We start from the raw sequence: 15586 nt of genomic DNA, 5'->3' as shown, positions 1-15586 counted from the left end.
TGAGCGATGCCATAATTCACGATCTCTGATTAGCCGAATTTCGATCTCACCTGAAAAATTTTTTGTCCAAAAATTTTCGTAAAATTTTCTATACCTGACCCTTGAAAATTTTTTGAAAAATAAAAGTTCTTTCATGGGAATATTGTATCATTTTATTGATTGATTCGACTATGTAGATTACGAAAATGCTTGCAGTTGGTCGGTCAGTACATTATTTCATAGATTATAGGCAAAAATCTGAAACTTTCAAAGAAAAAATTGATAATTTTCCCGAAGCTGCCACTTCTTCTGGACATGGGCTACGCTATTGAAACTCCACTATGTTTTAGAGCGGAACTTGAAGTTTGAAAACGTTTTTATTTGAGGGGTCTGTGACGAATAATTAAGGAGATATAACGATTTTTAGAGGCAAATTCAATTTTTTCCCAAATTTCGAGTTCAAATTCCCCCAAAAACCGGGAGCTCTACGAAGAATCTGTGAGCGATGCCATAATTTACGATTTCTGATTAGCCGAATTTCGATCTCACCTGAAAAATTTTTTGTCCAAAAATTTTCGTAAAATTTTCTATACCTGACCCTTAAAATATTTTTGAAAAATAAAAGTTCTTTCATGGGAATATTGTATCATTTTATTGATTGATTCGACTATGTAGATTACGAAAATGCCTGTAGTTGGGCGGTCAGTACATTATTTCATAAATTATAGGCATAAATCTGAAACTTTCAAGGAAAAAATTGATAATTTTCCCGAAGCTGCCACTTCTTCTGGACATGGGCTACGCACTTGAAACTCCATTATGTTTTAAAGCGGAACTTGAAGTTTGAAAACGTTTTTATTTGAGGGGTCTGTGACGAATAATTCAGGAGATATAACGATTTTTAGAGGCAAATTCAATTTTTTCCCAAATTTCGAGTTCAAATTCCCCCAAAACCGGGAGCTCTACGAAGAATCGGTGAGCGATGCCATAATTTACGATCTCTGATTAGCCGAATTTCGATCTCACCTGAAAAATTTTTTGTCCGAAAATTTTCGTAAAATTTTCTATACCTGACCCTTAAAAATTTTTTGAAAAATAAAAGTTCTTTCATGGGAATATTGTATCATTTTATTGATTGATTCGACTATGTAGATCACGAAAATGGTTGCAGTTGGGCGGTCAGTACATTATTTCATAAATTATAGGCAAAAATCTGAAACTTTCGAGGAAAAAAATGATAATTTTCCCGAAGCTGCCACTTCTTCTGGACATGGGCTACGCACTTGAAACTCCACTATGTTTTAGAGCGGAACTTGAAGTTTGAAAACGTTTTTATTTGAGGGGTCTGTGACGAATAATTCAGGAGATATAACGAATTTTAGAGGCAAATTCAATTTTTTCCCGAATTTCGAGTTCAAATTCCCCACAAAACCAGGAGCTCTACGAAGAATCGGTGAGCGATGCCATAATTTACGATCTCTGATTAGCCGAATTTCGATCTCACCTGAAAAATTTTTTGTCCAAAAATTTTCGTGAAATTTTCTATACCTGACCCTTAAAATATTTTTGAAAAATAAAAGTTCTTTCATGGGAATATTGTATCATTTTATTGATTGATTCGACTATGTAGATTACGAAAATGCCTGCAGTTGGGCGGTCAGTACATTATTTCATAAATTATAGGCAAAAATCTGAAACTTTCAAGGAAAAAATTGATAATTTTTCCGAAGCTGCCACTTCTTCTGGACATGGGCTAGGCACTTGAAACTCCACTATGTTTTAGAGCGGAACTTGAAGTTTGAAAACGTTTTTATTTGAGGGGTCTGTGACGAATAATTCAGGAGATATAACGATTTTTATAGGCAAATTCGATTTTTTTCCAAATTTCGAGTTCAAATTTCCTCAAAACCGGGAGCTCTACGAAGAACCGGTGAGCAGTGTCACAATTGGCGATCTCAAATTATCCGAATTTCGATCTCACCTGAAAAATTTTTTGTCCAAAAATTTTCGTAAAATTTTCTATACCTGACCCTTAAAAATTTTTTGAAAAATAAAAGTTCTTTCATGGGAATATTGTGTCATTTTATTGATTGATTCGACTATGTAGATTTCGAAAATGCTTGCAGTTAAGCGGTCAGTACATTATTTCATAAATTATAGGCAAAAATATGAAACTTTCAAAGAAAAAATTGATAATTTTCCCGAAGCTGCCACTTCTTCTGGCCATGGGCTACGCACTTGAAACTCCACTATGTTTCAGAGCGGAACTTGAAGTTTGAAAACGTTTTTATTTGAGAGATCTGTGACGAATAATTCAGGAGATTTAACGATTTTTAGAGGCAAATTCAATTTTTTCCCAAATTTCGAGTTCAAATCCCCCCAAAACCGGAAGTTCTACGGAGAATCGGAAAGCGATGCCATAATTAACGATCTCTGATTAGCCGAATTTCGATCTCACCTGAAAAATTTTTCGTCCAAAAATTTTCGTAAAATTTTCTATACCTGACCCTTAAAAATTTTTTGAAAAATAAAAGTTCTTTCATGGGAATATTGTGTCATTTTATTGATTGATTCGACTATGTAGATTACGAAAATGCTTGCAGTTGTGCGGTCAGTACATTATTTCATAAATTATAGGCAAAAATATGAAACTTTCAAAGAAAAAATTGATAATTTTCCCGAAGCTGCCACTTCTTCTGGCCATGGGCTTCGCACTTGAAACTCCACTATGTTTTAGAGCGGAACTTGAAGTTTGAAAACGTTTTTATTTGATGGGTCTGTGACGAATAATTCAGGAGATCTAACGATTTTTAGAGGCAAATTCAATTTTTTCCCAAATTTCGAGTTCAAATTCCCCCAAAACCAGGAGCTCTACGAAGAATCGGTGAGCGATGCCATAATTTACGATCTCTGATTAGCCGAATTTCGATCTCACCTGAAAAATTTTTTGTCCAAAAATTTTCGTAAAATTTTCTATACCTGACCCTTAAAATATTTTTGAAAAATAAAAGTTCTTTCATGGGAATATTGTATCATTTTATTGATTGATTCGACTATGTAGATTACGAAAATGCCTGCAGTTGGGCGGTCAGTACATTATTTCATAAATTATAGGCAAAAATCTGAAACTTTCAAGGAAAAAATTGATAATTTTCCCGAAGCTGCCACTTCTTCTGGACATGGGCTACGCACTTGAAACTCCACTATGTTTTAGAGCGGAACTTGAAGTTTGAAAACGTTTTTATTTGAGGGGTCTGTGACGAATAATTCAGGAGATATAACGATTTTTAGAGGCAAATTCGATTTTTTTCCAAATTTCGAGTTCAAATTTCCTCAAAACCGGGAGCTCTACGAAGAACCGGTGAGCAGTGCCACAATTGGCGATCTCAAATTATCCGAATTTCGATCTCACCTGAAAATTTTTTGTCCAAAAATTTTCGTAAAATTTTCTATACCTGACCCTTAAAAAATTTTTTGAAAAATAAAAGTTCTTTCATGGGAATATTGTGTCATTTTATTGATTGATTCGACTATGTAGATTTCGAAAATGCTTGCAGTTAAGCGGTCAGTACATTATTTCATAAATTATAGGCAAAAATATGAAACTTTCAAAGAAAAAATGGATAATTTTCCCGAAGCTGCCACTTCTTCTGGCCATGGGCTACGCACTCGAAACTCCACTATGTTTTAGAGCGGAACTTGAAGTTTGAAAACGTTTTTATTTGAGGGATCTGTGACGAATAATTCAGGAGATATAACGATTTTTAGAGGCAAATTCAATTTTTTCCCAAATTTCGAGTTCAAATTCCCCCAAAACCGGGAGCTCTACGAAGAATCGGTGAGCGATGCCATAATTCACGATCTCTGATTAGCCGAATTTCGATCTCACCTGAAAAATTTTTTGTCCAAAAATTTTCGTAAAATTTTCTATACCTGACCCTTAAAAATTTTTTGAAAAATAAAAGTTCTTTCATGGAAATATTGTGTCATTTTATTGATTGATTCGACTATGTAGATTACGAAAATGCTTGCAGTTGTGCGGTCAGTACATTATTTCATAAATTATAGGCAAAAATATGAAACTTTCAAAGAAAAAATTGATAATTTTCCCGAAGCTGCCACTTCTTCTGGCCATGGGCTACGCACTTGAAACTCCACTATGTTTCAGAGCGGAACTTGAAGTTTGAAAACGTTTTTATTTGAGAGATCTGTGACGAATAATTCAGGAGATTTAACGATTTTTAGAGGCAAATTCAATTTTTTCCCAAATTTCGAGTTCAAATCCCCCCAAAACCGGAAGTTCTACGGAGAATCGGAAAGCGATGCCATAATTAACGATCTCTGATTAGCCGAATTTCGATCTCACCTGAAAAATTTTTCGTCCAAAAATTTTCGTAAAATTTTCTATACCTGACCCTTAAAATATTTTTGAAAAATAAAAGTTCTTTCATGGGAATATTGTATCATTTTATTGATTGATTCGACTATGTAGATTACGAAAATGCCTGCAGTTGGGCGGTCAGTACATTATTTCATAAATTATAGGCAAAAATATGAAACTTTCAAAGAAAAAATGGATAATTTTCCCGAAGCTGCCACTTCTTCTGGCCATGGGCTACGCACTCGAAACTCCACTATGTTTTAGAGCGGAACTTGAAGTTTGAAAACGTTTTTATTTGAGGGATCTGTGACGAATAATTCAGGAGATATAACGATTTTTAGAGGCAAATTCAATTTTTTCCCAAATTTCGAGTTCAAATTCCCCCAAAACCGGGAGCTCTACGAAGAATCGGTGAGCGATGCCATAATTCACGATCTCTGATTAGCCGAATTTCGATCTCACCTGAAAAATTTTTTGTCCAAAAATTTTCGTAAAATTTTCTATACCTGACCCTTAAAAATTTTTTGAAAAATAAAAGTTCTTTCATGGAAATATTGTGTCATTTTATTGATTGATTCGACTATGTAGATTACGAAAATGCTTGCAGTTGTGCGGTCAGTACATTATTTCATAAATTATAGGCAAAAATATGAAACTTTCAAAGAAAAAATTGATAATTTTCCCGAAGCTGCCACTTCTTCTGGCCATGGGCTACGCACTTGAAACTCCACTATGTTTCAGAGCGGAACTTGAAGTTTGAAAACGTTTTTATTTGAGAGATCTGTGACGAATAATTCAGGAGATTTAACGATTTTTAGAGGCAAATTCAATTTTTTCCCAAATTTCGAGTTCAAATCCCCCCAAAACCGGAAGTTCTACGGAGAATCGGAAAGCGATGCCATAATTAACGATCTCTGATTAGCCGAATTTCGATCTCACCTGAAAAATTTTTCGTCCAAAAATTTTCGTAAAATTTTCTATACCTGACCCTTAAAAATTTTTTGAAAAATAAAAGTTCTTTCATGGGGATATTGTGTCATTTTATTGATTGATTCGACTATGTAGATTACGAAAATGCTTGCAGTTGGGCGGTCAATACATTATTTCATAAATTATAGGCAAAAATCTGAATCTTTCAAAGAAAAAATTGATAATTTTCCCGAAGCTGCCACTTCTTCTGGACATGGGCTACGCTATTGAAACTCCACTATGTTTTAGAGCGGAACTTGAAGTTTGAAAACGTTTTTATTTGATGGGTCTGTGACGAATAATTCAGGAGATATAACGATTTTTAGAGGCAAATTCAATTTTTTCCCAAATTTCGAGTTCAAATTCCCCCAAAACCAGGAGCTCTACGAAGAATCGGTGAGCGATGCCATAATTTACGATCTCTGATTAGCCGAATTTCGATCTCACCTGAAAAATTTTTTGTCCAAAAATTTTCGTAAAATTTTCTATACCTGACCCTTAAAATATTTTTGAAAAATAAAAGTTCTTTCATGGGAATATTGTATCATTTTATTGATTGATTCGACTATGTAGATTACGAAAATGCCTGCAGTTGGGCGGTCAGTACATTATTTCATAAATTATAGGCAAAAATCTGAAACTTTCAAGGAAAAAATTGATAATTTTCCCGAAGCTGCCACTTCTTCTGGACATGGGCTACGCTATTGAAACTCCACTATGTTTTAGAGCGGAACTTGAAGTTTGAAAACGTTTTTATTTGATGGGTCTGTGACGAATAATTCAGGAGATATAACGATTTTTAGAGGCAAATTCAATTTTTTCCCAAATTTCGAGTTCAAATTCCCCCAAAACCAGGAGCTCTACGAAGAACCGGTGAGCAGTGCCACAATTGGCGATCTCAAATTATCCGAATTTCGATCTCACCTGAAAATTTTTTGTCCAAAAATTTTCGTAAAATTTTCTATACCTGACCCTTAAAAAATTTTTTGAAAAATAAAAGTTCTTTCATGGGAATATTGTGTCATTTTATTGATTGATTCGACTATGTAGATTTCGAAAATGCTTGCAGTTAAGCGGTCAGTACATTATTTCATAAATTATAGGCAAAAATATGAAACTTTCAAAGAAAAAATGGATAATTTTCCCGAAGCTGCCACTTCTTCTGGCCATGGGCTACGCACTCGAAACTCCACTATGTTTTAGAGCGGAACTTGAAGTTTGAAAACGTTTTTATTTGAGGGATCTGTGACGAATAATTCAGGAGATATAACGATTTTTAGAGGCAAATTCAATTTTTTCCCAAATTTCGAGTTCAAATTCCCCCAAAACCGGGAGCTCTACGAAGAATCGGTGAGCGATGCCATAATTCACGATCTCTGATTAGCCGAATTTCGATCTCACCTGAAAAATTTTTTGTCCAAAAATTTTCGTAAAATTTTCTATACCTGACCCTTAAAAATTTTTTGAAAAATAAAAGTTCTTTCATGGAAATATTGTGTCATTTTATTGATTGATTCGACTATGTAGATTACGAAAATGCTTGCAGTTGTGCGGTCAGTACATTATTTCATAAATTATAGGCAAAAATATGAAACTTTCAAAGAAAAAATTGATAATTTTCCCGAAGCTGCCACTTCTTCTGGCCATGGGCTACGCACTTGAAACTCCACTATGTTTCAGAGCGGAACTTGAAGTTTGAAAACGTTTTTATTTGAGAGATCTGTGACGAATAATTCAGGAGATTTAACGATTTTTAGAGGCAAATTCAATTTTTTCCCAAATTTCGAGTTCAAATCCCCCCAAAACCGGAAGTTCTACGGAGAATCGGAAAGCGATGCCATAATTAACGATCTCTGATTAGCCGAATTTCGATCTCACCTGAAAAATTTTTGGTCCAAAAATTTTCGTAAAATTTTCTATACCTGACCCTTAAAAATTTTTTGAAAAATAAAAGTTCTTTCATGGGGATATTGTGTCATTTTATTGATTGATTCGACTATGTAGATTACGAAAATGCTTGCAGTTGGGCGGTCAATACATTATTTCATAAATTATAGGCAAAAATCTGAATCTTTCAAAGAAAAAATTGATAATTTTCCCGAAGCTGCCACTTCTTCTGGACATGGGCTACGCTATTGAAACTCCACTATGTTTTAGAGCGGAACTTGAAGTTTGAAAACGTTTTTATTTGAGGGGTCTGTGACGAATAATTCAGGAGATATAACGATTTTTAGAGGCAAATTCAATTTTTTCCCAAATTTCGAGTTCAAATTCCCCCAAAACCGGGAGCTCTACGAAGAATCGGTGAGCGATGCCATAATTTACGATTTCTGATTAGCCGAATTTCGATCTCACCTGATAAATTTTTTGTCCAAAAATTTTCTTAAAATTTTCTATACCTGACCCTTAAAAATGTTTTGAAAAATAAAAGTTCTTTCATGGGAATATTGTATCATTTTATTGATTGATTCGACTATGTAGATTACGAAAATGTTTGCAGTTGGGCGGTCAGTACATTATTTCATAAATTATAGGCAAAAATCTGAAACTTTCAAGGAAAAAATTGATAATTTTCCCGAAGCTGCCACTTCTTCTGGACATGGGCTACGCACTTGAAACTCCACTATGTTTTAGAGCGGAACTTGAAGTTTGAAAACGTTTTTATTTGAGGGGTCTGTGACGAATAATTCAGGAGATATAACGATTTTTAGAGGCAAATTCAATTTTTTCCCAAATTTCGAGTTCAAATTCCCCCAAAACTGGGAGCTCTACGAAGAATCGGTGAGCGATGCCATAATTTACGATCTCTGATTAGCCGAATTTCGATCTCACCCGAAAAATTTTTTGTCCAAAGATTTTCGTAAAATTTTCTATACCTGACCCTTAAAAATTTTTTGAAAAATGAAAGTTCTTTCATGGGAATATTGTATCATTTTATTGATTGATTCGACTATGTAGATTACGAAAATGCCTGCAGTTGGGTGGTCAGTACATTATTTCATGAATTATAGGCAAAAATCTGAAACTTTCAAAGAAAAAATTGATAATTTTCCCGAAGCTGCCACTTCTTCTGGACATGGGCTACGCACTTGAAACTCCACTATGTTTTAGAGCGGAACTTGAAGTTTGAAAACGTCTTCATTTGAGGGGTCTGTGACGAATAATTCAGGAGATATAACGATTTTTAGAGGCAAATTCAATTTTTTCCCAAATTTCGAGTTCAAATTCCCCCAAAACCGGGAGCTCTACGAAGAATCGGTGAGCGATGCCATAATTTACGATTTCTGATTAGCCGAATTTCGATCTCACCTGATAAATTTTTTGTCCAAAAATTTTCGTAAAATTTTCTATACCTGACCCTTAAAAATTTTTTGAAAAATAAAAGTTCTTTCATGGGAATATTGTATCATTTTATTGATTGATTCGACTATGTAGATTACGAAAATGTTTGCAGTTGGGCGGTCAGTACATTATTTCATAAATTATAGGCAAAAATCTGAAACTTTCAAGGAAAAAATTGATAATTTTCCCGAAGCTGCCACTTCTTCTGGCCATAGGCTACGCACTTGAAACTCCACTATGTTTCAGAGCGGAACTTGAAGTTTCAAAACGTTTTTATTTGAGGGATCTGTGACGAATAATTCAGGAGATATAACGATTTTTAGAGGCAAATTCAATTTTTTCCCAAATTTCGAGTTCAAATTCCCCCAAAACCGGAAGTTCTACGAAGAATTGGTGAGCGATGCCATAATTTACGATCTCTGATTAGCCGAATTTCGATCTCACCTGAAAAATTTTTCGTCCAAAAATTGTCGTAAAATTTTCTATACCTGACCCTTAAAAATTTTTTGAAAAATAAAAGTTCTTTCATGGATATATTGTGTCACTTTATTGATTGATTCGACTATGTAGATTACGAAAATGCTTGCAGTTGTGCGGTCAGTACATTATTTCATAAATTATAGTAAAAAATATGAAACTTTCAAAGAAAAAATTGATAATTTTCCCGAAGCTGCCACTTCTTCTGGCCATGGGCTACGCACTTGAAACTCCACTATGTTTTAGAGCGGAACTTGAAGTTTGAAAACGTTTTTATTTGAGGGATCTATGACGAATAATTCAGGATATATAACGATTTTTAGAGGCAAATTCAATTTTTTCCCAAATTTCGTGTCCAAATTCCCCCAAAACCGGGAGCTCTACGAAGAATCGGTGAGCGGTGCCATAATTGACGATCTCTGATTAGCCGAATTCCTGTCTTACCTGAAAAATTTTTTGTCCGAAAATTTTCGTAAAATTTTCCATACCTCACCAGTTCCTCTTATTTGCAGTGTTATTGGCGGTAATCTAAGTCTACCTGCATATTTGTAAGTATTATACATACACCAGGATGACCTATTAGACGTTTATGGAAAACTAATCGTAATTTTGTGCTGAAAATTTTCATGTTGGGGTTTGAGACAATGATCTTCATCCCTAAGATAATCATATATGTCATATATTTTTGAAATCAGCTTTCAAAAAATCGCACAGAAATCTAATGTTCCCATTTGAAAAAACATAATTTTGGGTCATAGCTTCGTAATTAAAAACCCTTCTGAAAATACGAGCACGCCACTGGATTCTACGTAAAAAAGTGCCTGTATAATGTTTTAATTTCAGAGCTCTATCGTCAGTATTAGTGGAGATATAAATGTTTTTCGATATCGCCATTTTTCCAATTTTCGCTTATAACTCGAAAACAAACGAAAGAGGCCAAAAATGAATACTACCCTTGTTAGTTTCTCAGAAAAAGAGACCGAGAATGGGGTATCAGATTTTGTCTATCTTCTCTTGTTTGAAAGTTGTAGTGCTAAAACATCGAAATTTGCCCACTCTGTACAGGGTATTCATCAGAAGCTCATGAAGTTGGACAACTCAAATTTATCGAACTCAAAATTTTCAAATTAGAACCTATATTCTTTATTACTTCAGTCGATTCTACGTACAAAAATAGTGGGAGTTACTTAAGCAAACCCTATAACTAAAATGAATACTTTAAGAGTTATCGAGGAAAAACTTCAAATGAGAAAAAAACCGCAATTTATATCTGTGTGAAGTAGTCTGTGACTTCCGGAAAACACAGAAAGAAACTGAAATTCGATGTTTCCATAACTAAATTTGATATTTCAAGAATTGTAATGAATTATTCGTAATTGAAAATTGTATTGGTTTATGGATTTCTCTACAATCCCTAAGAAAAATTAATTATAATTCATGAAATGTCAAATTTAGTTATCGAAACATCGAATTTTAGTTTCTTCAGTGAGGTGAGGAATTGCGCATTTTCCTCATTTAAGGTTCTTCCTCGATAACTCTTAGAGTATTCATTTAAGGTAAGGTTTTGCTTAAGTAACCCCCACCATTTTTGTACGTAGAATCGACTTAAATAATAAAAAATATAGGTTCTAATTTAAAAATCTTGAGTTTTGATGAATTTGAGTTGTCCAAGTTCATGATCTTCTTGTGAACACCATGTACATTTTTGGTCCAAACCGCAAACAGTCTTATAATATTACGTATTTGCCGAATCGAAAAAGAAAAACAATTTTTCGAAAAAAATTTTTTCTGCATAAAAATTCGAAAAAAATGTGTCCTTATCGCCAACATTTTTTTCATACGAATCCCAACTCATGAATCGTTGAGTTTCTAACCAAGGTGGGGCAAATTGTCGAAACTGCCGTTAAAAAAGCTATCTGAAGATGCAATAATATACTGAGTGTGCCATTCGAAATAAGGAAGTAGTAGTCGGTTTCCGGTATAACCGGCAGTTGTAGAGATTTGAAAATATTTTAGGCAGAAAAATCATTTTTTCAAACCCCAATATGCAAATTTTCCAGCTCAAAATTATGTTTAGTTTTCCATAAACGTCTAATAGCCAATCCCGGTGAATCACCCTGCATATGAAGTTCTGCAGTCTCCAACTGCTATGTTGATAAAAAATCATGCAAATTTTCGAATCGACTGCTAAAAATGTCTACCAGTATCGCCAAAATCGTCAAACTGAAGGGTCTTTTAGTTTTGTCAAATTCATACTAACTCGTCTATTCTATTCCTTCAAATTTTTGTTTGCCATTTCGAAAACAATATTGTCTTGTCATCTTCAGATCAGAGCAGGTGAAAACTCCATGAAATACACAAAAAATCAAATATTTTATGGACCAGAGTATGGTTTCTTAAAAGTTAAGTACAATTTGCACTATTTGCAATCCTCTAAGAACTTGAAATATCTCATAAGGGTTTACCTAATAAGGTGAACCCAGAAATAACCTCTCGATCATCTGATACAACTCATTTATTCTGTTAAATATTCTTGCATAATGGCATTATACCGCATAATGATACTGCATATGCATTCTTCCTGTATCATCAGGTCAAATACATCCAAAGTTCAGTTGTTTGAAACCTGTACGACAATCGAAGTAATTCCAGTCTTCCAATTTTCCTTAATTTGAATAAATGATTCGTTTGAAATCAAAATATTACACGTATGGAACTAATCTTAACATGTACAGGGTGTCCCAAATTCAATATTTACTCAGAGCATCTTGAAAACTATAAGACTTAGAGAAAAAATCTTCAAGGACTCCCGATCTTTTTTTTTAGAAATAATAAGATAATATCTATATCTTCAACAGAACAACAAGAAGAATTGTTTGAAAAAAATTAATTGAAAATAAGTTAAAGTTATTTTTCAATAAAACAGAAAAAATCAACATAAAATTATTTATTTATTCATTTAATTTACGTGTCTCAACACTTATGGTCATTGACACGAGTAAAATTGATATAATAAATTTAACATTATACAATTTTATATACCGCTTATTCTTTTTTGAGGTTTTTTTATGATTTGAAATATTTCTCAGGAAATATATGGTAGTCTGGAAATTGAGACTTATATTCTTATAATACAATTTGAAACGTACTTTATAGAAGATTGCAACATATCATTGAATAATATATTTGTGTTAAAGACGCTTCCAGTTAAATCATTGAAATAAGAAACAACAAATATTTACCTCGAATCAACAACTATTTGCTCTTCATATCAAATTTCATAGAATTTTCGACTGCCGATCGTGATGCTGAAAAAATTTAGAAATACACCCACCACAGAAAGATCCTTATTAGGTTTCACGCTTGTTAATCTAGAGAAGCAAAGAGATTGTAAATCGAAATGATTTGTAGTTTGAAGTTTGAGAGCATTCAAGTCTGCTACTGCAACTGATGAAATAGCACTTACCTACTGTGTTATTTTATTTGAATAGTTACTTGTCGATCATTTCGTTATATTATCCAAATATAACTAATCATCGATTTGTTTAATTCTAGAGGACTTCATACACTGTGAATGCTCTTGAATGTTGGCATTTTGCTAATTCCATAGAGATGGGCACTTGAATACTAAGCCATTTGAATTTTTATCCACTCAAAGAGCTGAACTGTTTTGACAGTTAATTTCTTCAGATTCGACTGTAAAGAACAAGAATTTTGAACTGGGCATGGTCTCAAATAATAAGGTTAGAGTATCTGATGATGCACATTGCACTCATCCTCAAATTCGATTCTGTCTGTCTGTTTGGCCGTATATAACTTTCAAACGGAAGGACATAGAATCATGAAATTTTCAGCATAGATTCGAATCTAGAACGCCGTGGTTGAGATAATTAATGGGAGGAAATCTGACCAGTAGTTCGAGATTTCTGTGCTCCTGTTAATTTGAAGGCTGCTGATTCGATCGGACATAAACTTTGTATTTGGATGGAAAATGATAATTTGAAGCATCATGCAAAATTTCATGGGGATCACTCAATCAGAACCATAGAAAATTCAAGAAGAATATCGAAAAAATATCTCGTTATATTTCCGTAACCCCAAGAGCCGACGTAGTTGACATTTTGAGTATTCATATGTAATCACAATATCGAGCATCGTGAAAAATTTCAAGCTGATCACATCCCCAGCACCACAGAAAATATACCATAGAACAATCAAGGAACATATTGGAGAAGAAACACCCAATATTTCCGTGATCACAGATTCCATCCGATAGAGATTGTGCGTGTATAAATAGACTATTTCAAACTTCATACAAATTTCGAGTCAATAACCGCGCCAGAACCATAGAAAATTCATGAACAATATCGAAAAAAATGTCTTGAAAGAGCTTTTGATCGCTCGTTCATTCGATCACAAATTGCGTCACATAAGTGTATATAAGGTATCCAAAGATGCAATAGGCGCATGAACGAACGAGCGCTCAAGGGCTCCTAAAAATGCCAATTATGGTCGATAAACTGAAAAATGTCCCAATTATAGAGGAACACTCAAGCTATATCGTTACTTATAAGGACTTTATAATAAATGACTCCATCCTGTTGAAAATATGTCGCCATAAATTGAAATATAGGGTGTTTTTTTCGAGGTATATAACTTTAAGTTGGCATTACTGTTCAAGATGGCGACCGATTTAACAGCTGTCAAGTGATTCATTCTAAGTTTGGTTTGGCAATTCAACACGAATAGACTCACGCCTGGACAACGCTTGCAAATAGTGCAATTTCATTTCGAAAATAATGGTTCTGTGCGGAATACGTATCGCGCACTACGTCCATTTTATTTTGTTTAGAGATGAAGCGCACTTCTGGTTGAATGGCTACGTCAACAAACAAAACTGCCGCATTTGGAGTGAAGCTAATCCTCAAGTGTATGTCGAAACACCGTGACATCCAGAAAAACTGACTGTTTGGTGCACTTTATGGGCTGGTGGAATCATTGGTACGTACTTCTTCAAAAACGATGATGGCCAGAACGTTACAGTCAATGGTGATCGGTATAGAGCCATGACTACTAACTTTTTCATTCCTGAATTGAACAACCAAGATGTCCAGGAGCTCTGGTTCCAAAAAGACGGCGCAATATGTCACACAGCTCGTGCCACAATCGTTTTATTGAAAGTTTGGTGACCGCCTAATTTCACGTTTTAGACCTGTGAATTGGCCTCCAAGATCTTGTGATTTAACACTGCTATACTACTTTCTGTGGGGCTATGTAAAGTCATTGGTCTATGCGGAAAAGCCGCAAACCCTGGACTATTTGGAAGACAACATTCGCCGTGTTATTGCCGATATACGGCCACAAATGTTGGAAAAAGTCATCGAAAATTGGACGTCCAGATTGGACTACATCCGAGCCAGCCGTGGCGGTCATATGCCAGAAATCATATTTAAAATGTAATGCCCGAAGATTATCTTGCGGATAAATAAAATTCATGTCAATCGAATAATCCATCGTTGTTTTATTGCAATTTAAAGTTTAGCCCTAAAAAAAACACCATTTATAACGGATTGAGATCCGGTGAATAAGGTGGTCATGGCATTAGTCCCCCTTGACCTACCCATTCATCAAACTTCGACACTAAAAAGTTGCTGATAACGTCTTGGTCCAATGGCTTATAAATTTTGCAGTGCTCATACATTTTCATTATGATTCTTGATGATATCATCCTTATAGGAAACAAGCCACCTCAGATCGTATGACAAGCGAAATAAATCTATTATTTTGTGAATGTTCGTCGAAGTTACCCATCGACAAAATTCTATTTGTAAAATCAACTGTGTTTTCTTTAAATGGCCTACTTTTAATTAAAATCAATTAATATCAATTACTTCAAATTTTGTAACTTCTAGACTGAATCGTATTGGACCTATGTTCATAGGAAAAAAGTTCAGAATGAGCCCAAATACCATCTGTCAAAGTTTGCCATAGAGCTTGTAGAACACCCTGTATTTTGGGCCAGTTATTATGGATATAATCGGAACCATCAACAAATCTGATTTGCAGATTTACCAGAAGATGTGGGGATCGGAAGATGATCATATATAAAGGTTGTCACACTCTTGACGGAATAACAGTCGTTGAATCATCCAAACATGAAACTGGTAAGTGTGATACATTCTCCATACCTACCTGTTTCCACTAGTTTTTTTTTTTATGGCCCAAAGGAGTTATCGTGATTACTTTCATTTTCATTTCTTTGTTGGATCCAATAGTGATTATTATTACCGTTACGTCTATGTCCATTAAGTGTTTCAACTTTGTGCTTTTTTGAAATATGAAAGTTTCTTCATTTGCTTAACTATATCACTTGAGTTCTGATTCGTAAATAATTATCGTATCGTTTCGTATGTATGTATAGGGTGAGGAAATAAATTT

General features: G+C 34.3%; 1 protein-coding gene across 2 annotated transcripts in view; it reads left to right on the top strand.

The window, feature by feature from the left end:
• Positions 1-15586, top strand: part of LOC123679095 (cuticle protein CP14.6-like) — a 33954-nt gene that overhangs the window by 10010 nt on the left and 8358 nt on the right. The window contains exon 2 of one of the 2 annotated variants that reach the window (XM_045616468.1): positions 15061-15312. In XM_045616468.1, coding sequence (XP_045472424.1) covers positions 15304-15312 — 9 coding nt within the window. In that variant the 5' untranslated portion in view covers positions 15061-15303. The remainder of the gene's footprint in view (positions 1-15060; positions 15313-15586) is intronic. The other variant, XM_045616469.1, reaches the window with a different exon arrangement.

Source organism: Harmonia axyridis, chromosome 4 (assembly GCF_914767665.1).
Source record: "Harmonia axyridis chromosome 4, icHarAxyr1.1, whole genome shotgun sequence".
NCBI lineage: Eukaryota > Metazoa > Arthropoda > Insecta > Coleoptera > Coccinellidae > Harmonia > Harmonia axyridis.
This window is presented reverse-complemented; position numbering and strand designations above follow the sequence as displayed.